General features: G+C 47.1%; 2 protein-coding genes across 2 annotated transcripts in view; one reads left to right on the top strand and one right to left on the bottom strand.

Annotated features, from left to right (window-relative positions):
* The first annotated feature begins 2,667 nt into the window (after window positions 1-2,667).
* On the top strand, window positions 2,668-11,693 carry LOC306908081 (NXPE family member 3-like). Its single transcript, XM_079480670.1, has 10 exons — window positions 2,668-2,935; window positions 3,027-3,146; window positions 3,250-3,317; window positions 6,601-6,981; window positions 7,058-7,422; window positions 8,036-8,198; window positions 10,020-10,155; window positions 10,340-10,543; window positions 10,685-11,022; window positions 11,201-11,693. Exons 2-10 carry the CDS (start codon window positions 3,119-3,121, stop codon window positions 11,393-11,395), a joined length of 1,878 nt encoding a protein of 625 aa, XP_079336796.1. The 5' UTR covers window positions 2,668-2,935; window positions 3,027-3,118; the 3' UTR covers window positions 11,396-11,693.
* Window positions 11,687-23,895, bottom strand: part of frem2b (FRAS1 related extracellular matrix 2b) — a 66,488-nt gene continuing 54,279 nt past the window's right edge. Inside the window, exons 15-24 of the mRNA XM_079481919.1 lie at window positions 22,833-22,964; window positions 22,219-22,550; window positions 15,440-15,632; window positions 15,145-15,249; window positions 14,932-15,059; window positions 14,686-14,820; window positions 14,430-14,556; window positions 13,224-13,411; window positions 12,986-13,132; window positions 11,687-12,902 (exon numbers count right to left, since the gene is read on the bottom strand). Of these exons, the coding sequence (XP_079338045.1) occupies window positions 12,390-12,902; window positions 12,986-13,132; window positions 13,224-13,411; window positions 14,430-14,556; window positions 14,686-14,820; window positions 14,932-15,059; window positions 15,145-15,249; window positions 15,440-15,632; window positions 22,219-22,550; window positions 22,833-22,964 (2,000 nt within the window). The 3' untranslated portion in view covers window positions 11,687-12,389. The remainder of the gene's footprint in view (window positions 12,903-12,985; window positions 13,133-13,223; window positions 13,412-14,429; window positions 14,557-14,685; window positions 14,821-14,931; window positions 15,060-15,144; window positions 15,250-15,439; window positions 15,633-22,218; window positions 22,551-22,832; window positions 22,965-23,895) is intronic.

Below are 23,895 nucleotides of genomic sequence, written 5' to 3' on the forward strand. Positions count from 1 at the left end.
AAGTCAGGGGAAACATTACAGTATTTCAAACTGATTTGACAGAACGTATAGTGAAATGATACGAGGTGGACAGCAGCGAAGTAAATTGAGTATTGTATTTAATTTAACAGTAAAATATAAACAAAGTAAAACAAAGCTGCGCAAGCGTGGAACAGATCGTGCAGTGTCGTAAATCATCGCACAACTAAATCATCATTTGCGCATGAGCGGTTTCTACAACGTCGTGGTGCGCATGCGCGAACGGATCGTGCAGGTGGAACGGGTCGTGTACTGACAGCTACAGCACAACTCAAAAATGCAAACACTGAGTAGCTAAGTGGGAGCGCTAATCGGAAATTTAAAAGGGAGAAGGATGTCAGGAACGCAGAAAATTTAATATATAGACCGAAAATAGGGAATTTCTTTACGCTAGTAAACGTTAGCAACTAGTCTGCTAAGGCACCATCCGTCAACGAGGACAGCTCAGCTAGCCAGAACATTTCTTCACTGCCGGCGCTAGCTAATGTTCACAGCCCCGAGAGCAAAGAGCCCCCAGCAGCATCTTCAACCACGACCCGGATTCTGCTGCGAGTGCGACATTGAGGGAAGCGGTGATGGGTCTCTAGCCGAACCGCCATCTGAACCGCTCGTCGAGTCTGCGAGCAGCCGCTGTTTCACATTCAAAGTCCAGAAAAATGCTCGTGTGAGATGTGTTTGCCAAATGAAATCAAGCATTTCAATTTTATAAATGCTCTTCCCCATTATTTAGGATTTAAATTGTGTATTTTGCCAGATTATTTAGCATTTCTTTTTGTCTTGTCTAATTGAGATAAATTGACAGATTTCCAAATGTTTATATTGCACTAAAATGTTTAACCCTTGCCTGTCTTGTTGAACTGTGATGTGACAAGTTGTTTTCTGTTTTAAAACTGTTTAGGAGCAGATGATACTGCATTTGATACATTTGTTCCTTGTGGTGGCTCCATGTAAATGCTGTACATTTTGTTTTTTAAAAATTTAAATTTATTTTGCGCTATAACTTGATAGTCCTATTGAATTCTGAGATGACAGTGATTTCGGTTTAAAATAAGATGAGGACCAAAATGCTACTTGATTCTAGGAGATGGATTCTATGGATTTTTGTTTGTGTCTTGTCTGTGAACTTCCTCTGTGATGGCTCTATCAATTCTATGCATTTGTGTTTGGAGTAGGTGTTGTTAAATAAATATTGGATGCTTTGAAAGTCGTTGCTTATTTATCTTTTGTGACTATGTAGTGGGTCAATTTTGCCAGATTGATGCCGATGTGTTTTGTTTTCATAACATCATGACTGAGTGGTCTTGACAAGAGAACATAGTGGTGCATTTGTAGTTCGATGAACATTTGCACATCTGAACATCAAAATGCACTTGATGGCAGTTAGTTATTGAAATATTGAGTATATTGACTGTATTACTGTAATTTATTCTGTATTTTGCCAGATTATGGTGATCCTGGGGTTGTGATGATGGGGCCCTTGAATATTGTTGCACAGGGTACAGTGAAGTGTTAATCTGGCCCTGAGGACAACAATTATCAAACCCATATCCATTATAAAAATAAGAGTAACACTTTATAATAAGGTTGTATTTGTTAATAGTTAGCTAACTAACAATGAACAATACTTCTACGGCATTTATTTATATTAGTAAATGATAATTTCCGCATTTACTAATACATTGTTTAAATAATACATTGTTTAAAAAAAGGTTGCCACTGTTATCATAAGTAAACGCACCATGAACTAACATGAATAATTGTATTGAGATTTACAAATATTTGTACTGACATTACTAATATCAACGGAATGAATAAATGAAATAATTCATGTTAATAAATACCTAAATAAAAAACCTTACTAAGTATTCCCAAAATAACATCTCAACTGGTATGTTTGCTGTGTGTGTAATGTTCAAGAAATATGACAGGCGTACATCTTTTGATTTCCCCAACATTTTATCAGAATTTATACTATAATACATTTTTTACACAATAAGTGTGGATATAAAGGAAACCATGCAACCTCGATCGTGACCATAAATACTTAAAATACAGAAACAGTAGTAAGAATGTGTTTTTGTTTTGGAAAAGAATACTAACAGCATAAACACATTCCACGTTATAAAATGTATTACAGTACATTTCCTCTGCCATGTGAGGAGTGAAAAATAAACAAACGTTCTTTTTTTGCCGAGATCGCACTACCAGAACGACAAGAATAATGAGCAAAACGGTGAAGAGAAGTGTGACCAAAATTCCTACGATTACCACGAGCCGATCGTCGCTGCTCTCCCTGTGATTCAGTTCTCTGGGGTGTGCTGTGGTCAGTGGTGTTGAATGTGAACTAAGGCCTAGCAGCACCAATAAGAAGATACAACCCCGGTCAGACGCCAAAAGCAGATCAATTCTAACTCAAAGACATTTTTTATAACTAATGATGTAACTTGTGCACCACCTGCCATACAGTACACCTAGAAAAACAATTGTCGTGGAGACAGCAAAAGATACTTGAAAAGATCTGTAAAAGCACCGATAGACCAACTGTGAAATAGTTTATTAGCAGCTTGCCTGACAATGTTTAACATGAATCCTGCATATCGGTCAAAGTCCGCAATCATAAAGGACGTATGAATGATCTATATCAGAGGTGGGGAACCCTGTTTAATTCAAACCTTAACAAACACACCTGAACCAGCTCATTAAAGTCTTCAGGATTACTAGAAACTTCACAACAGGCGTGTGTTTTACCTGCTTGGAGCTTAACTATACAGGACAGTGGCCCTCCAGGATCAAGGTTCCCCACCCCTGATCTAAATGGACTGTGAAAATCAAGGATGGAGGGCGCTCCACGAGTTTCCAGTGTAGCAGAAGAAATTTGATCAATGCTGCTCACGACAATGGAACAATACAGTTTTGGGTGTGTGAGTACACTTACAATCCCACAAATCCTCTCACGGGCATATTACTCGACTTTGTAGACAAAATGCTTTACAAAATGCTTCCTTTAGGTCGAACACATTCTTCCACATGACAATAATAAAGCAACTAAAAAATCTGAAAGCAGCAATTGTTATGTTACGGATGCTTTTCTGATAATAAAATGGACCTTAAATCTCGAGAACAATACAGTAAGTTATCCATTCTATTCTTTTTTTGTTGCTATACCAAGAAATTTATTATTTTTGTTTAAACTGTTGTTTAACATATGGAAACAAAATATTGATTTCACAGTTCACAAGGAAAGATCATATTTAAGGATGCTGTTTACTGGGATGTGCTCTGGGATGATTTGCTTTCTGGTGAGCCAGTCCACAACTTTAGAAATGTATAGCCCTTACGATTATCTTCTTCCTTTTTTTAAACATGGTTTTGTGTGTGTTTGAATCCCTCTACTGCTTTGCTCTAAGTTCTTGATGAAATTGGCCAAATTTTAAAATAAAGTTAAAAGTTCACAAGTTAAAGTAAAAAAATGCCTTGTGCATCTGAGAATGAGGAAGAAACTCAATTTAATTATATTATTTAATATGTACATGTTGCTGTCATTATTCTGCCTCTCCTTGTCTTGGTTTTCGAGTCTTGTGGCAGGATCATGTCAGTCCCATGTGTTTTGTGTGGAGAAAGAGCATTGTTTTGGTTTGTCACGCCATGCTCTCTCTCCGGTGTCCTTTAGCCCCGCCCTCTTGTTTCCCTGTTTGTGGCGCATTAATGTTTAGTCTTGTCACCATCCCTGGTCCATCTTTACCTTACTATTTCATTCCCCTCACCTGCCTCGGGCAATCCTCGTGTTAGCTTTCCTTTAGTGTTTCATTCATGTCACCTGCCGCCACTCTCCCTGTGTGATCACCAGTCCTCGATCACCAGTGTTCCCCTTCACCTAGCCCCAGTTCCCTTTCAGTCGGTCTCTCAACATTGTGAGAGACTGACTGGGGTTTGATCTTGAGAACCTCTAATCTCCGAGATTAATTTATAAAACACCAATGGGCTTGGCGAATGGCACACGCACGCCAGTCTCTGCCCGTACATACGGGTATAAAGGAAGATGGCGGCGGTCATTCACTTATCCTTTGTTCTTCGGAACCTGTGTTTGTCACATGCTCTCGAATACTTTACTCTACTTCGAGACTTTTAATACCTGCTGGATTTACGACGTGGAGCAGCGGACTTCTCCTTCTCGGTGGACTTCCCCTGAGCGTTTCGGCAGAGAGCTGCAGACCTTAAGAGGTAAGATCCCGTGGCTGCGAGCATGTCTCGAAGGCAGGTTTCACTGATTCGACATGTCCTGTGTGTGCGTACATGGCAATCAGGGTTTTGCGGTCACGGTTGGCTACGTTCTTTCGAGCGCTTCTTTGGAGAGCGCCGTCTGCTTCCCAGGCGTGTTCAGCTTCCGTTTCGGCGAGGTTGACCACTTTGGCGAGCGGCGGGGGTTATTTGGGGACTCCTATTGATGTCGTGCTGTCAGCCTCGGGCTCGCGGACCATCCATACCCCTTCACGCTCACCTGGTTCATCCACTTTGAGCGGCAGCCGGCCGTCTCGTAGTGGAAAGACTTCATACAGGGATGATGACGGAATCTCTGTCGTTGCATCGGACAGCTGCCTGCTGGCATCGGATGCGGAGGATTTCCCCAATTTCCCGCCTTTGGGTTGTCAGGTGCCCTTCGGTCTGGCCCTGTCGCCACGGGTACTGTACTATCTTGACAAATGGCTTATTGTAGCACACTCGCGAGATGTGTTATGTACTCACAAGGACCTTGTGCTTCGGCACCTAGACCGCCTGGGCCTCCGGGTGAACTGAGAAAAGAGCAAACTCTCCCCTGCGCCGAGCTCCTCTTATCTTGATATGGAACTAGACTCTGTCCGTATGAGAGCACGTCTCATCAACGAGCGTGCACAGTCGGTGCTGAGCTGACTGAGGTCCATCAAGCGGAATCCCTCTACTCCGCTGAAAAACTTCAGAGGCTCCTGGGGCACATGGCGTCCTTGACAGGGGTCATCCCCCTTGGGTTGATTCACGGTAACGCCTCAGTGCCTTCGCATACTCAGACCCTGGTCAGATTTTACCTTTCTCTGAGCGGGGGTGCCGCCCGGACAGGTTTTGAGGTGTGTTGTGGGAACGACAGACGCCTCCCTGCAAGGGTGGGGTGTGCAAATGGGCACGCAGTATCGGGTCAGTGGACGGGTCCCCGACTGCGTTGGTGTATCAACTGCCTAGAGTTGCTGGCAGTCGATCTGGCACTGACGAGCCGTCTGTTGGAAACAGGTCCAGTATAGGTAGAGTCATTCCTACTCAGGTAGACCCCTGTACTAGGGCTAGTGCCCCATACGTAGTGACTCCCCTCTGGGTCGTCCCGTGTGTTGAATTCCTCACTCCTGATTTTTCCGATTAGTGAATCTGTGACCTCCCTGCCGGTGGATTCGTCCCCCTACTTGGGCTGACACCTTTGTCGCATGTTGTTCTCCCCAACGGTGAGACCATGCTAGTGTCTCCACATATAACCTCCCCTCTGGGTAGGATGCGACCTCCGTCACACACTCTTCAAAGAGGAGAGCAGTGTTTCCCCACTAGTCGGCTCCGGACAGCACCTCAATACTAGAGGCGTATGCCACTGTCCGTGATGACCGTCATTACAGGCTTCTCAGTATGACCACTACAATGTTACTGGAAGATTACATCTCGTGATAGCACTCTGGTGACTCGCTAGCCTAGTCAGGGTCACAACGCTGGAGGTCGATATACGCCGCAGCACCGTGGCGTGTAGAGATATCCCCAGTCAGTCTCTCACAACGTCATGTCTTCATGCCACAACCTTGCGCCGAACCACTGCAGCGACCTGGAGTGCCCTCTCAGGTTCCTCAGTACAAAGGGTAAGTGAATGACCGCCGCCATCTTCCTTTATACCTCTATGTACGGGCGGGGACTGGCGTGCGTGTGCCATTCGCCAAGCCCATTGGTGTTTTATAAATTAATCTCGGAGATGAGAGGTTCTCAAGATCAAAACCCAATCAGTCTCTCACAACGTTACAGATGTAACTGAGACGTTTCCCTCTGTCCCTTGTCGGTTAATTGTCATTATTGTTCGTTTTCACTCACCAGTTGGATTACCCGTGTTCCTGTGCTCAAGTTTATGGACAATAGTTTATTTATTATTCAAAAGACCTTGTTTGTTTGGTCCCCCTTGTGGGAAGTCTTCTTTTGCATCTTTGTCTTTTTTGGTTCTTGTTTTCCCGATCGAGGGTTTTTGGTTTCATTAAAGTTTTGTTATTTAATACTCGTCTGCCTGTGCTTGGGTTCTGTTCTTAATCATGACAGTTGCACAAGATGGGGAACAAAGTTGTGTATTATGGATTATGTAAACTTTACACTTTTCGGATGAATTATAATTTCATCATTAAATTATGGTGAATATTGTATGCTTTTCTGACATATTAAAGAACAGTAATGGGTACAGTATATTACATTTCTTTAAATGTAATGTCATCAATAATTTCTTGAAGCTTAGTTAAAACCTTATTTTGATGATTATTTCATGATTCTGAAGTGAGACACTTGACTGTTGATTAACCATCTATTACACGTTTGTAGGTTGTGTGGTCATATTTGGGCAGTGAAAGGAAGAAACATACATTTATTTTCCCAAACTCCCCCACATCTCATGCTAACAGTGTCTCAGAAATCAGTTCAGAAGAGAAACTAACAAGCTCATTTTACTCTGAATTTGGAATCAGTTCAGAACGTTACTCCAGTTTACAGAAGACTCTCTACTGGGCTGGACCAGACAGATCAGTCACAGATGTGTCCATGAGTACAAGTCCAGCTCACTCCACATTCATCATTCAGAACCTGAAAGACAGCTATCAAATAGGGGAGGAGCTTTATGTTACGATCCATGCGAGAAATTTTAACAATGATTCCAAACCTTATGGAGGGGACTTCTTTCAAGCAAAGCTGTTCTATTCTAAAAAGGTACAAAATCTTTTACACAGTACACATTTTATATCTTTATGCATATCTGGTTGTTTGAGATGTTCTTGTGTCACAGGCCAGTGTGTTTGGGGAGGTGATGGACTTGCTCAACGGCTCTTACTCTGTGCGTTTTCTTCTGCCGTGGGTTGGACCGGCACAGGTGGCTGTGCGTCTGATCCACTCCAGTGAAGCTGTGCAGGTCCTCAAGCATCACACAGAAACTGATTCTGACAGAGTGTCCTTCTTTGGATACTTTGAAGGACCAGGACCAAATGGGATTAAGCTGAAAGAAACAGTGTTGTGTAATGTGAAGTCAGACAAAAATGGATTAGAAAGAATAAAAAAAGGAAATTGCTGTTGTGAATATAAGGATTCTCGCACTGGAGAGGAATGGCGCTGCCAGAGACCCAAATCCCTGCCATGCAGCGCCCGTGTGTACCTGTCATGATTCCGCTATCATGTCATGTTTATTTTTGGTCTTGCAGCGGAGTCATGGCATAGCCTTAGGTTTTGTGTGAGAAAGCCATGTGCTTTCTCGTGTCTCGTCAGTGTTTCCCGCCATCTCGTTTCCTCGTTAACCTTCCCTGAGTGTTTCAGTACCCGCACCTGACCCTTGTTAATTATCCTTTGTCTGTCTCCCTTTAAAACATCCTCGTGTTCATTGTCTTGTGCTGGTTCGTTGTACATGTTTCAGACTTTTTGCCATGTCATGTCTTGGAGTCTTGGAGTCTTTGTCTTAGAAAGGTTTTGCTAGTCTTTGTGAGAGTTCATGTCAGTCTTAGTGGTTTTTTGTTAAGTCCTCCTTCTAGTCTTGTATGTTCTTTTACCCCATTGTGGGCTTTGGTTTTGTTCCTGTTTTTTGAATAAATCCCTTGTTAACCCCTTCATCTCGTTTCGCTGCCTGCAATTGGGTTCTCTCCACACAGTTCATAACAGAACGAACCAGCCAGAACTGAACCCAGCAGGCAGCTATGACCTCGGCACGATCCCGGAAGCCTCGTCTACTCTGCGGCATCCAGCAAGGGAACTCAAACCTGCAGGACTATTTTGGGAGATTCCTGGATGTCGCAGTTGATGTGGACATGGGAGAAGAGGAGCTGGCGGTGCTCTTTAATGCCGGTCTGAGGGACCCACTTTCGCGGGCGGAGATGAGGTCATTGGGACCTCCGGAACTCGACGACCTGTGGCGGTACGTCAATGCTCGCTCTGAGTCCGGGGTCTCACCCCAACCGATCTCTCCACTGGCCGCCATCCCCGAGGGCCGTACCCGGCGAATCGGGGCTGTGGGCCTCTCCTCACCCTCTGCACCCTTTGACTTGTCCAGCCCGAAGCTCCAGCCGGAGGAGAAGACCGGGACTCAACCCAAATATTTTTTGGGGGGGCGCCATACGAGCAGGAGGGCCCGATCGTCCAGAGGGTCTCCTGAGGCGTCAAGTCCGGTGGTCCCGAGTCCGGTGGTCCCGAGTCCGGTGGTCCCGAGTCCGGTGGTCCCGAGTCCGGTGGTCCCGAGTCCGGTGGTCCCGAGTCCGGTGGTCCCGAGTCCGGTGGTCCCGAGTCCGGTGGTCCCGAGTCCGGTGGTCCCGAGTCCGGTGGTCCCGAGTCCGGTGGTCCCGAGTCCGGTGGTCCCGAGTCCGGTGGTCCCGAGTCCACCCACTCCAGTGTCAAGTCCTGCCCTGCCGGCCTTCCAGCCGGCGTCAAGTCCTGCCCTGCCGGCCTTCCAGCCGGCGTCAAGTCCTGCCCTGCCGGCCTTCCAGCCGGCGTCAAGTCCTGCCCTGCCGGCCTTCCAGCCGGCGTCAAGTCCTGCACCCAGTCCTGCCCTGCCGGCCTTCCAGCCGGCGTCAAGTCCTGCACCCAGTCCTGCCCTGCCGGCCTTCCAGCCGGCGTCAAGTCCTGCACCCAGTCCTGCCCTGCCGGCCTTCCAGCCGGCGTCAAGTCCTGCACCCAGTCCTGCCCTGCCGGCCTTCCAGCCGGCGTCAAGTCCTGCACCCAGTCCTGCCCTGCCGGCCTTCCAGCCGGCGTCAAGTCCTGCACCCAGTCCTGCCCAGCCGGCCTTCCAGCCTGTGGCTCAGCCGGCCTTCAAGCCGGGAACAAGAACAGTTCCCCCGAGGACTTCTCCCATCAAGTCCCCGGGGATTCCACGCTCGCGAGCGCCCCCGGGAACTAGGACTGTCCCACCCTATCCCTACCCTCTTGGACACCCTCCCGTGAACTTTGTTGTTCCCCCACCCCCCCTCCCATGTTTATTATTTTTATTGTCTCACCCCAACCCTGTGATTTTGCTTGCTTGTTTGCCCCTGATATTGTTTTCTTTGTTTTGCCTTGTATTGTCGTGTTCCCAGTCTGTCTTGTCTTGTTAGTCTACCCCTTGATGAACACCTGGAGGTGTTCATTTAAGGGGGGGCTTATGTCATGATTCCGCTATCATGTCATGTTTATTTTTGGTCTTGCAGCGGAGTCATGGCATAGCCTTAGGTTTTGTGTGAGAAAGCCATGTGCTTTCTCGTGTCTCGTCAGTGTTTCCCGCCATCTCGTTTCCTCGTTAACCTTCCCTGAGTGTTTCAGTACCCGCACCTGACCCTTGTTAATTATCCTTTGTCTGTCTCCCTTTAAAACATCCTCGTGTTCATTGTCTTGTGCTGGTTCGTTGTACATGTTTCAGACTTTTTGCCATGTCATGTCTTGGAGTCTTGGAGTCTTTGTCTTAGAAAGGTTTTGCTAGTCTTTGTGAGAGTTCATGTCAGTCTTAGTGGTTTTTTGTTAAGTCCTCCTTCTAGTCTTGTATGTTCTTTTACCCCATTGTGGGCTTTGGTTTTGTTCCTGTTTTTTGAATAAATCCCTTGTTAACCCCTTCATCTCGTTTCGCTGCCTGCAATTGGGTTCTCTCCACACAGTTCATAACAGTACCACTCTTTTGCAGAGTACATCAATCATGTGACTGCAGAAGAAGCAAAGTTTTTGTGAGACTTAATGATGCTTTTCATTTTTCTCATTTGCATTTATTGCATTATGTTTATATTGTATTTAATATTTATATTTAGTTTATAATTTATATGGGAACGCAGTATGTTAAAAAAATTATCTTTGGCAGGAATCCAAGCAACAAAGGTATCAACGGACAAAAAAGCACAGTCATGATTCTTCCTTCTAATGTGAAAAATGGAAGTACAAGTATTGGTATGCTGGCCTTTAATGAATGCTTATATATGCACACGAGTGTCATCTGAATCTGTTTGTTTAGATGGATTTTTGGATGAAATAAGACTTAGCAAAAGCTTGGATACTTGAATTAACAATACAAAACAAATAAAATGAACATTAGATTTATATGACTTACAGTCTCTTTCACTTCAATGTGCAGATGTAAGAGAGAAATGTCGTCCTGGTTTGAACTCGCCAGTTCCAGCAGGCTTTTATCTGAATGATGTGTGGACGTCCTTTGTGTGTAAAACTCGCCATTTTACTCCCGAAACAACAACTCAATGCCTGAAAGACAAACACATCTACATGATGGGAGATTCTACCGTGAGACAGTGGTTTGAGTTCTTGCTGAAAGCTGTACCAAGTGAGACAGATCCTTGCAATTGATAAAAATGCCTATAGTGATGCTTATTGTGATTGTAATGTAATGGCTTGTCTGTCAATGAAATAAGTTTTATGGATGCAATCATTTTGGGATCATCGCTGTTGGTTTTCCTCTTCGCAGGTTTGAAGCCGATGAATCTGCATGTTTTATATCAGGCAGGACCTCTTATAGCAGTGGATGTGGGCAACAACATCGACTTACACTGGAGAGCTCACGGTATTCCACTGCGCTGTAAGAAGACAGAAATGACTAATCTTCACTACACCAGTAATGAGATCGATGACCTGACGGGAGGACCTCACACCGTTGTTGTATTTCATCTGGGGATCCACTTCACGTCATTTCCTTTAGATGTCTTCATCCACAGAGTGTTGAGGGTTCGAAAAGCTGTCCTAGATTTACTAAAGCGAGCACCAGAAACTACAGTTATCCTCAAAACTGTCAACACTGGCTTTAAGGTATGCAAGCTGTTGCAAGTTAAATATAAAAACACTACAGAAAGATGACACTTATTATCTGTCGATGGTCAATTCATAGAAGGTTATTGTGACGCATACATTACACACATAACTACAGATACATGTAAATAGTAAATATTTATGATTGGCATTAGCTGTTTTTCTGTCTTTGTAATAGGATGTGTTTACCAGTGACTGGTATTCTCTTCAGTTGGACAGAATTCTACGGTGGGCTTTTCAGGATGTTGGTGTTTATATTTTGGATGTGTGGCAAATGACAGCCTGTCACTACAACAAAGAGAACATTCATCCAGGTCCTGTCATCATTAAAAATGAGATTGACATTTTACTTTCTTTTATTTGCCCTGAATAAGTTTTTCACAGCTTTTGGAGATAAACACATTCCTCTTTTTATACAGGTTAAGTTAACTTTTGTTTTGGTTTCTTAAATGAACTACAATTAGCATAAATAATACTAACAGAAACAATCAACTTTCTTGTTTACTTTCAGTCACTGAACTTTTATTTATGTAACTCGGCACAGCTTTCATGTTTATGTTGTATTGAGATTTACAAATATTTGTACTGACATTACTAAAATCAACGGAATGAATAAATGAAATAATTAATGTTAATAAATACCTAAATAAAAAACCTTACTAAGTATTCCCAAAATAACATCTCAACTGGTATGTTTGCTGTGTGTGTAATGTTCAAGAAATATCACAGGCGTACATCTTTTGATTTCCCCAACATTTTATCAGAATTTACACTATAATACATTTTTTACACAATAAGTGTGGATATAAAGGAAACCATGCAACCTCGATCGTGACCATAAATACTTAAAATACAGAAACAGTAGTAAGAATGTGATTTTGTTTTGGAAAAGAATACTAACAGCATAAACACATTCCACGTTATAAAATGTATTACAGTACATTTCCTCTGCCATGTGAGGAGCGAAAAATAAACAAATGCGATAAAAACCTATTTCACGTCATCAATAAGATTATCCATCCAGTAATATATGCGTTTCCTTTCTTTCAATACCATTAAACTTTTTCGACGACTGAAAACAATCTGCACTTATACAATCTTTTTCTTTCATCTAGCACCTTTGGATATAAAGTAAAATTCTCATTTGGATTAATACCATCATAGCAGTAAAATACAAAAGACTGTTGCTACCTATTGACAATATTCTATAAGGAATAATTAATGCAGTGACAACAGAAGTGCTTATGAATTTCAAGTACACTTTTGGACATGTCCAGAGGAGAGGTAGAGCACAACCACTCCGAGTCACCATGTGTCTTTTCCGTGCTCGCGCGATGGAGGCACTTGCACACTAAAAACAAATCAAATCAAACCTCGGAACTGTCGTTGCTTTCGGGAACTTGTCTCATCATGGGCTCTGTGCTGCTGGAGCTTTTCGGGGTCTCCGTAACGTTCTTTTTTTGCCGAGATCGCACTACCAGAACGACAAGAATAATGAGCAAAACGGTGAAGAGAAGTGTGACCAAAATTCCTACGATTACCACAAGCCGATCGTCGCTGCTCTCCCTGTGATTCAGTTCTCTGGGAACAACACCCTCAGCTTGGGATTCCCGGTCAAGATTGAGATGATTTTGAGAGCTGTGGTCCAGCGCTATATGCAAGATGTTTGTGCCACGGTTATTCTCTGCACCGATTCCCTCTGCCAAATCTGAAACACCATTGGCTGACCTTCTGTTGCGCGATTGGCTGGTGGAAACGGAGTGGCGGCTGTGTGTCAAAGAATGATATTCTACACTTCTTTTCCCAATACCTCGGTTAGCGTTATCTCTGGATCGGACGGTGTAAATAGTGTGAATGTACCACTCTCTTCCTGCTGACACCTGGAGAGAGTTAGAACGTGATCATGAACATTACACTTAAAATGCTTGATGTTGTTGTTGTGCTTCAGGACGTTTATTTTTACCTGAAACAAAGCTGTGGAGTCCAGTCTAAAGCCATCAGAGCCTGGCTGTCTCACTAGAGCCAGCGCTTGAGGATCATCTACAGCAATATACGCATTGAAACTAATGCTCCCGAATGTTCTCGCTTGCGTCTCTGGCTGAGCTTTGTCCTAAAAGATAAAGAGTTATAAGTTGGACAGAACTGACCTTGACAACACCAAGCTCGAGTGTTCGAATCCCAGGGAAACTGGCCATACTTACAATGATCTTAAACCTGTACAAAAGAGACGGTGAGTCAGCTAAGCAGCCAAACTCAAAGTTGTCTGGGTTGTATTTTGGAATGTATCCATCAGCCCCTGTACAGAGGAACACCTTCTCAATGTTACAGATAAACGAGTCTCCAAGATTCTGAACAGGATCCACCATTATGCGGCCATAGATGACATCCCCTGAAGAAAAAAAGAGATCCAAATAAGTGAAAGATACAAATATTATTCCTATAATAATAACAATATATGATATACTATCCAGTTATGATCCATTTACAAGGTATTCACAGAGTTATAAGATATACCTGAAAGGAATATGACACGATCTCTGTCTCACTCCCTTGGGTTAAGTAGTGCTATGACATAAGTTATTCTGGTGTTTTGATAAATTGTTCATTATTTATCGATCTTATTATTTGTATTTATTTGATCTATTTTTTTCTTTTTCAACATTTTTATTTAAATCTAATTATATTACTTTTGTTTATTAAACAAGTTTGGTTCATGCTTAATACATTCTGAGAACCTGTGAGTAATACAAGTCAAAGTACATGTGATGTATAGTATGTTTAATTTTGCTACTAAAGAGATAACATGAAAATAATTAGAAAATAAATTAAGTTGCAAAAAATTATATATATTGTATAACAGGTAAAATTTTATAGATAAAATATATCTATTTCTATATTTATGATTTAACAGAAGGTTCTTAGCAATGAAGGTTTGCTGAAAGCAGCACATTTGTTTAATGCATATAGAGCCGCAAAAAAAGAGATCATTCAAAATTTTCATTTCAAATCAGCATTTCTAGATGTATTGGATGAATTCGACAAAGTGAAACCTCAGGGATGACAAAGTCATCCAACAGCAATCTGAAAGACTGACACCATAAAGAGACACATGAAAACTGTGATAAAAATCCAGGTTATAATGTTTAAATATTTCCTTCAGACATATAGAAATAGGACTGTTGTGTTGCTTAAAAGTGAATATGAAATTGTTTGCGGTGTTATGTGCAGTGCACATAAATGCAAATTGAACTTGAAATTTGTGAGAAATATTGTTATTATCACATGGAATAAAACAAAAATGAGAATTTTACCTAAACACACATCTATAAATTTATATTTCCCGGCTGAATTATGCATACAGTATGCATGTAGATGACAAAAATGATGTTTTGTTTGTCGTTCTTTACCTTCCGAGAAAGCAACATCACTCTCCTGCCCGAAACCCATGGAGCCGTCGGATAGCCAGAGAGTTCTTTTTGATAGCAGGAGCATCTGTGTATTCAGACTGAACTCCGCTGCGACCGGATCACTGACCTTAAGTGACAAATACATCATTTCATTTTCACCATAACAATAATTTTCTATAAAAACCATTATTTCAATATACCCATGAACTTTACAATGCAAACATTCTTGTGATCCCCTTGATGAGTGATTTAATACCTGCTGGAAGCGTATGTCCAGATCAAAGGTAACTGGCTCTCTGGGGTGGCACACAGGAGGTAACGTGTACTCCACATTGAGAGAAGCCGTGCAGGGAACCAGTTTCACAGTGTACGTTCCCGTGTAGTCTCTCACCTATAGAAATGTATTTTAACAAGTATTTTTAATGAGCGACAGTCAAGAGACCAACGATAAAGCCTTCATGAACAATTAGGCTAAGGTCATTTTTTACTCATAAACACTTACAGCAAAGTCAGAGATGAAGGTCCACTGCTGCATGGGCTGGTTGTATGTGGGCTCACTTCTCACCCAGCTGAGGTTAAAGGTCAGTCCAGGGTGCTCCGCGCACATGACCATGGAGGTAAGAGGTGTGGCTGTGTTGACACAAATGTCATAAAGGAAAAAATTCAAACCAGATGAATTACATTCATGTTGTATTATTTGATCTGATGAACATACCTGAGTGCGCAGTGACAAAGAGTCCACGAAAGCGTGCCTCCGTGCGAAAGTTGACAACCAAGCGGCCATGTTCGTTGATGCGCATGCTTGTGGGATACAGGGAGCCTAAAAACACATTCAGATATCCACATGAATCTATTTATTCTCTGTACAGCTTGTGGGGAGTGATGGAACCCATCCCTGCAATCCCAGGGAAACACCCTAGATAGATGGCCAGTCCATAAAATCATCCTTATCAATTCTATCCGGTTTTATTATTAAACTGATAATGGAAATCAGAAACAGAGTCACTTGCCTTGTAATTCTGCCTCTGCTGGACTGCCAATGCCATCTCTCCATAAAATGGCCGTGTCATAAACAAACGTGAGACGCAGCTCCGACTGCAGGTCAAAGTGTTGCCAACCGCCGGCGCCAACAGGTGAATGAAACACGTAAGACACGTGCAGCGGTACGCGCAGGGTGACATACGACTGAACCAGGTTCAGAACCTTTACGGGACAAACAAAAGCTGTGAAACAACATACAACGCTTTTCACAATACATACTGTTTTAAAACTTCTTCCTGGTGCTTCCATGATTTACATCCTTGTTAAATATATTAAAAATAATAATTCTGTCATTATTTCTTTACCATTCAACACCTGCCTATGACTCGTTTATCTGTGAAACACAAATGAAGATATTTTGAGAAATGTCTCAGTGGTTTTGTGTCCATCCATACAATGGAAGTCAATCGGGTTCAATGTTGTTTGTTTACCAACGTTGTTCAAAATAGCTTCTTTTGTGTTTCACGTATAAACGAGTCATATGCAGGTTTTGAATGGTAAAGAAATGATGAAAGAATTGTCATTGACACACTTTACGCTATACATAAATCTCACCAGTAGATGGCGATGTTGAACCTTTAAGTAAGTTTGCAGAGGTCAGGAAAACGTCCCGGTTACGTATGTAACCTCTGTTCCCTGATGGAGGGAACAAGACGTTGTGTCGAAGCCGACAGATGGGGTTCGCCCTTGAGAACCAATCGTCTCTGACTATTTTGAAAAGGCCAATGAAATTGGCGAATGAAATTTGCATGCCGGGCTCCGCCCCCGGATATCCGGGTATAAAAGGGGAGCCGGCGTGCTCATTCATTCACCTTTTGTGCTGAGGAGCCTGAGAGCATCTCGTGACTGCTGCAGCGGACGGCTATTGTCGTGGCAAGAAGGACACAACGTCTTGTTCCCTCCATCAGGGAACAGAGGTTACATACGTAACCGGGACGTTCCCTTTCTGTCGGTCTCTCGACGTTGTGTCGAAGCCGACAGATGGGGTTCCTATGGAAAACGCCACGGCACTAGCCGCGTCACAATCTCTAGCGAAGCGACGTTGACCGGCCTGGGCGAGCCACACGTGAGCGCTATCGCGAAATTTGTAACCTTCCAGTGGGCAGGCAGGGGCTCCCAGAGCTTTTGGCAAAGATGAGTAGCCCCTGCCCTCTGCCAACTCAGACGGCCCCATTGGCGAGGGCCATCCAGTCGTAGGGCTACTGGGTAAGCGCTGTTCCTTCAATGAGGACGTGCGCTACGGAGACCACTTCCCACCCTAGGGGGGAATACAGTGGAGACACCAACATGGTCTCACCAAATAGGGGAGAACTCATGGGAGGTATGTGCGGAATGCCGCAAGGTGGATGTCCACCTGGGGAGGTCATGGGTTGCCACGCGGGGAACCATCTCATGACGACATCTCAGACGGAACCACCCTAGTGGGGGGTTACTACGTGTGGGGCACTAGGTCCGGTTAGAGCTATATGTAATAACTCAGCTTGATACCCGGCCATAGGCGGCAGGGCTGCTCCGCCGAGCCCGCCGCCCTGAGTGCTATTGATGGATGGACGGACTGCCTATTCTTCACCCTTGGGGAAAGAAGGGAGGCAGCCCATAGCGCACTGGTCCACCTCAGAAGGGGAATGGCGCAATGCGCAGGCGTACGCCCCACGACTGCTGGTCTCACCTGCTGGCAAGACTCGAGCTGCCGACTCCCCACGGAGGTTGTAAGCCTCTGCGAGGTATAGCGTAGCCCAACCCGCAGCTCTACAGATGTCTGCCAGAGAGGCGCACTAAGCCGATGCCCACGAGGAGGTCACACCCCGAGCGGAGTGTACCGTCACTCAAATGGGCACGGGCTAGGATCGGCACGCCGTAGTGACGGCGTGTGCGACCCAGCGCTACAACTCTCCTCGGATACAGCACTCCCGTTGCTGACCTCCATAACAGACAAGAGCTGCTCAGGGCCTTGAAGCCCTCAGTGTGGTTCGAGTAGAGGCGCAATGCGCTTACTGGACACCCCACGTACAGGTTGGGTCTTTCTCCCGGTGTGGGAGCGCCTGCAAGTTCACCACCTAGTCCCAAAGGGGGGCGGCGGAACTTTGGGCACGTAAGTCGGCCGGGGTCTCAGGATCACGTGAGAGTCACCGGGCCTGAAATTTGGCAATCGGTGGACACGGAATGCTTGCAGGTGCCTCACCCTCTGGATGGACTCGAGCCCCAGCAGGAGAGCCAACCCCCCTCGCAGAACGAGGAAGGGGCTCTCGGCAGGGCCCGAAAAAAGGGGACCCAAAGGTCCACCTTAAGGTCCCAAGAGGGTACGGGGCGCGGACGAGGCCTTAGCCCCTCGCGCCCTAGAGGAACCTAATAATCAGGTCATGCCGCCCCAGAGGCTCACCAGCAACTGGTACGTGATAACCGCGACAGCGGGTACCCACGTTCCAATGTGGAAGGGGAGATTACTCCCCAGCCTCTCCTGCAATAGGACAGCACGTTCCTGAGCGAGCAATTCCGCGGGTCTTCTCCTCGAGAAGAGCACCAGGACGAGAAGGGGCGCCACTTAAAGGCATCCAGCCTTGTGGGCATGGCCCTTGCCTGAGTGACAGTCTCCACCACTGAGGGGGGTAGGTCATCCAGGAACTCCTCGTCCCATCCAGGAGCCAGACCCAGAGGTCCGGCTCGAACGCCACAACGTGTCCATCCCCTGCGAGTAGGCCCTTCGCCAGGGGATTTGGCCAGGGGGAGTTGTCGTCAGGAGTATTAGCTCCGAGGACCAAGTGTAGTTGGGCCCGTAAGGCGCAACTAGCAGCACTTGATACTCCCTTCCCAGACCTTGCACAGGACCTGCGCAATGAAGCTCACTGGGGGGAAGCGTAGTTCCGCTTGTCCCGCGGCCAGCTGCGCGCTAGGGCCTCCGTGTCGAGGGGGGAGCCTCGACCAGGGAGTGCCCAGCGGCACTGGGGGGTGTTCAGGGAGGCAACAGGTCCACCTGTGCCCGCCCAAACCACACCCAAGCCGGCCGCAGTGGTGGAGTCGTCACTTCGCACGAGGTGTCAACTGACGAGAGAGCGCTTGGCTGTCTGGTTCAGGACACCCGGTGGCGTGTGACCTGCAGGGGCCTTGCCACCTGCTGTCTCCACTGGAGGCTGCGCGCTAGGGCCTCCGTGTCGAGGGGGTCCTCGTCCAAGGAATGCCCAGCGATACTGGGTGGTGTTCAGGGAGGCGACAGGTCCCCCTGTGCCCGCCCAAACCACACCCAGGCCAGCCCGCAGGGGTGGAGTCATCACTTCCCACGGGGTGTCAACTGACGAGAGAGCGCTTGGCTGTCTGGTTCAGGACGCCCGGTGGGCATGTGACCTGCAGGGGCTTTGCCACCTGCTGTCTCCACGGGAGGAGGCGTTTTGGGCGAGTTGCGATGACTGCAGCGAGCGAGTGCCACCCTGAGGTTTAGTACGCTACGCCGGTCGTGCTGTCCGGGCCAGTATGCTGGCTCTGCACGAGAGGCCGGAGCCTCATCAGTGCAAGCAGGACAGCTAGCAACTTGAAGGCAGTGATCTGCCAACGCAGGCGGGGGCCCGTCCAGCGACCCGACACTGCGCGCCCATTGCACACCGCACCCGCACCCCGTAGGGAGGCGTCTGTCGTTCCACGACCGGCCTCAAGACCTGCTCGGGGTTAGGATGCGACGGCAGCAGGTGTAATGACGATACGCCTACTGCCGGTGCGCCACGCTCTCCAGGGAACTCATCTCTGTAGTCAGTGCTGTCGCGGTCCCATGTGCGTCAACCCGAGGGGGACAGGCCACCCCCGAGGACACCATGCCCAGGAGCCTCTGAAACTGATTTCAGGGGACCGCTGGCTGCTGCCTGAAAGTTCAAGCAGCTCAGCACTGACTGTGCGTGCTCGTGAGCGAGCACGCCGTCATGGAGACAGTGTTGAGTTCTCTACCAGGAAAAGGGGGAGCTCCGCGCCAGGGAGAGCTGCTCTCTTTTTCCCGGCTGACCCGTTTACTGACATGCCAGCCCCTCGACAGTGCCGAGGGAACTGTACATGAGAGTATGCGGTCAGTTGTCATGAACCACTCCTGGCGTCTGACAGACACCAGGACGCGCTTCTGCGCCTCCCGAACGGCACCCTTGCAAGGTGCTGCTCAAGGTATGCAGCGACCCCTGGTTTTGGGGATGATGAAGTGCGGCTGTCGAAGCCACTGGACATCTCGGCCGAGGGGACGGTTCGATCGCCTTCGCCAGAGGGGTGGCAGCCCCGGCCTGGAGCACAGGAACATCCCTGCCTCTGCTGAGGTAAGAGGATGCCTGAAGTCCGGCGGAGGTCTGGCGAGCTGGATCGAATGCCGAGACGGACCACACTCCCAGCCACCGTGATGGTTTGAAATGCTAACCAAGCACCCAGAGACCTCACAGGGGGGGCTGCGATCTACTTCATCAACCCGCGGGGGTTGGTTCAATGACTAGCAGTGCTGTTCTCCCCGGGGGGAACGGCTCCGCTAAATCACCTGCCAGGCGATGGCGCAGCTCGACGCACCGTCGAAGCGAGAGTGCTGAGGGCTGCTTTATACTCGTCATTGCGTGCCGCCACGACGCAACGTCGAGTTGCCGAACACCATCTTTCAGAGGGTGAGAGCGGCTGCAAGTGGGACCCAGAGAGAGACCTCTCCTTGTGAGAAGGCGGGCACTAGGCCCCCGAAGGGGCCCAGAAGGTGTTTGGGACGCGGCAGGGACCGCCCCAGTCCGACCATCCAGCAACCCAGGCTGGGTCGGGCCCGATGGTTCAATCTCTCTAGGTGGTCCTTCTCTTGACGTCCTCCTCCGGGGGGCCACCTGCGGGGGCACCAGAACCGGAGTCGACGCTGGAGAAGGCCAGGGCTGCTGGGGGCAGACCACGTGCGAGACCTCGACGGCCGAAAGGCGGCCGGGTCACAGCAGGCCGGTCTGTTTCTACACTGTCAAAAGGCTGCTGGAGCAGTCCTTGACAGCGCCACCAATCAGCCGACCTTGCGAGAGGGGAGTCGGGAAAGTGGCCTTTCTCGACATCGCCCCCCTGCGCAAGATTGGGTCCGAGGCATCTTTCCGGGCCACTGATGTGGACATCGTCCGACCCAGCCTGCGCTGCCACCGCGGTCCCCGGAGGGCCAGTCGGCGGCGGCACTACTTGGGTCGGTCTTACCCCGTGGGGCTCTCTTTAGCGCCCTGGCCTGCAGGAAGGCCATGCGTAAGAGTGGAGGCAGCTTGGTCCACGGCACTGCCAGCCTCAACACCAGAGATGTTGAGACCTTACATGCCCTGGACGGTGAGTCTAGGTCAAGCCCCCCAGGTGGCCGCCGTCTGCGGATACCCGCGACTGCATGCTCCACCCAGGGTGCATTAACATAGTCCCTAGCTGCCTCCCCGCCCCGAGGGAAGAGAGGGCGATAGAGTCAGCTAGACGGAAGCGCGCCGAAAGGGACGCTCCCGGTCTTACTGAACTCCTTATGCAGCTCGGTAAAACTTGGCACTTGAGCCGGGCCCAATGTGCGAGTACCCAGCCGCGAGCACCAGGGCTGCACCGCAACCCGACGCTCACGGCGGTCCGAGCGAGCATGGCTGACATCTTGACGTCTGCTCTCACCTGTGCTCGACCTCCCGAGGGAGGGAGCTTCAGGGAATCGCCAGAGTCTGATGCCAGCAGGTCGCGCTCCGATGTTGCAAGAGACACCTCATCTCCACGGCTCGTGTCCGAGCGCGTGGCTGAGGAATAAGATGGCTTAGGACCATCCTTGGGGACCTGCTAAACAAGCGAGACGGGGCGCGAGCGGTCCGCGAGCCGACCGGCTGACGGATTAACGCTCACGATAATCCCCACATCACCCTCGCTGCTCGCCGCCGCTGATGGCAGGGCCGTAGCCGCTGCGGTCACAGAACGGGAAGCAAACGAGGTGGTGGCTTGCTCTTGACAGAACGTAGCCAACGTGACGCAACGTCTGAATAGCCGTCCGCCCGCAGTGACGCAACGTCTGACTAGCCATCCGCGCGCAGTGACGCAACGTCTGAATAGCCATCCGCGCGCCGTGCGGGCAGGACGAATCCACGAGGCTGCCACAGTGGTCGGACCCCCGAACACTTGCGGCAACCACCGTGTCCGTCCCCGTCCTCGATGAGTGTACTGCACCCAAGAGATCAGCGGGCAATGCCACGCTGAGGAAATTGCTCTTTTAGAAAAATACCTCAGGAACTGCCAGGACGCCCAGGGGAATCTCCGCTGCACCGCGTCGTAGAAATCGGCAATTCGAAGAATGTCATCAGATGCGAAGGCTCCGAAGAACAAAAGGTGAATGAATGAGCACGCCGGCTCCCCTTTTATACCCGGATATCCGGGGGCGGAGCCCGGCATGCAAATTTCATTCGCCAATTTCATTGGCCTTTTCAAAATAGTCAGAGACGATTGGTTCTCAAGGGCGAACCCCATCTGTCGGCTTCGACACAACGTCGAGAGACCGACAGAAAGGGAACTTTCCTTTAACCTTACATGTAGTCACTAAAGAAATAAATACACCGCTTTAAACTCAAAGCCGACAGTGAACTTCATTTAGGAACTTTAAAGTGAAAAGAGGCATGTTATGTCCTAGAAAGTGGTTATTGTGCCATTTTCACTTTTGAATTGTGACATTTTAACTATAACATCCATATACGGTTGTGGAAGAAATGTGCTGTGAAAGTTCTGAATTCAAGGTTAAAACGTTGTTAAAAGGGATAAGGTAAAAATAATTGACCTGCCCATCAGTTCCAATGGTTCCTCCGCAATCACTGAGCAGTTCAGACATGTCATAGTAGCTGACAAACTCCCACAAACAGGCCTCCAAATGCAGGTTTCTATAGAAGCGCAGTGTTTTCTGGCCCCTGAGGGATGAGCTGTACTGGTAAGGTGCCGTTCCGCCGATGGCCTCTGGGTTGCGTGTGGCATTAGTGATGAAACCGTAGCGTGTTCGCACCTCTGTGTAGTCCAACAGGTTGGAGCAGCGATGGTTGCCTACACGTGTGCCATCTGGACTCAAGGTCAGCTCGAAGTTAGAGAGGGGACGAGTGGAGACGACAGGTAGCATACCTGTCAAGAGAATGAAGCAACACTGGTTTAAAGGGATAGTTCTCCACAAAAATGAAAGTCATTCAAAACCTGCATGACATTTTACTGTAGAACACGAAAGAAGATATTTAGAAGAATATTGGTAACCAAACATCACTGGCCTCCGACTTCCATTGAACGCACACAAAAGCAAATTTTTGGAGACATTTCTCAAAATAGCTTTTGTGTTTCACAGAAGAAAAAGTCATACACAGGTTTGTACAAAATGAGAGTGAATAAACTCAAGTATGTGAGTGTACTGACCGTCTATATGAGGCATGGTGACAGTCAGTTTAATGAGGTTTGGATGATCCGGATCTTCTGCTCCGGTGTAGCGCAGTCTGGCAGAGAAAGGTTCAGCTCCGACTGTCCCCATAACCCGGGGCTGGCACATACCTAACCACATAGCAAAATTCAAAGAGCTGCATATGTCATATCTGAAAAAGCATTCCTTGAATTTTGGAAACGTTTTAACTTTAAAATAGGGCTGTCAACGTTAACGCATGCGATACATTTTTTCAGATGAACACATCTATAATTATAACATTTATAGCATTAACATCTGTTTTTTCTGTCATCATTGTCTTGCGTTACATTATATAAATCACGTTCTTATTCATATAAAGGCCATTAAACTATCTGGGCGCGATTTGAAATGGTTGTATTTGCACTTCCAGTATAGATTGACAGAATTCTGGCTGTGGAACACGGCTCAACGTGACAGCGGTCCCGTCTGGTGTACACAGGCTAAAGGCTGCTTCAGTGAACCTCTGTCAGACAGCGCGCTAGTATTAACTTCTCTTTCATGCTTGAATGAACAAAATCTCAAAAGATTTTGCCAGAAAGCACATTTTGTCTAGTATTTTCGCAAGCACATTCTTCAACGAGTTATATAAAGATCTAAATGAATGCAAAGAGTAGTGAAAATAGGAAGCGCATTAGAACTGCTGAGGAGTAGCACACGTGCTGCTGTGACTCCTGTCCCTAATGTCAATCAAATTCAATTCAATTTTATGTATATAGCACTTTTCACAATTTGCATTGTTCCAAAGCAGCTTTACAGGAGAAAATAAGAAATACACAAAAATGGTAAAACACAGTACATGAATAGTTTAACTTAATAAATAATATCTAATGTCAGCAGTCTCTCGTGGTTTTTGCATTAAGTGAATGCTTGGCTTAAAAGACGTGTCCTTAATCTTGATTTAAATTGGGCGAGTGTGTCTGATCCTCGAATAGTATCAGGAAGGCTATTCCAGAGTTTAAGTGCTACGTATGAGAAAGCTCGACCCCCTTTGGTGGATTTAGTTATTCTAGGTATTATCAA

This window comes from Barbatula barbatula (assembly GCF_947034865.1).
Source record: "Barbatula barbatula genome assembly, chromosome: 19".
NCBI classification, from domain to species: Eukaryota; Metazoa; Chordata; class Actinopteri; order Cypriniformes; family Nemacheilidae; genus Barbatula; species Barbatula barbatula.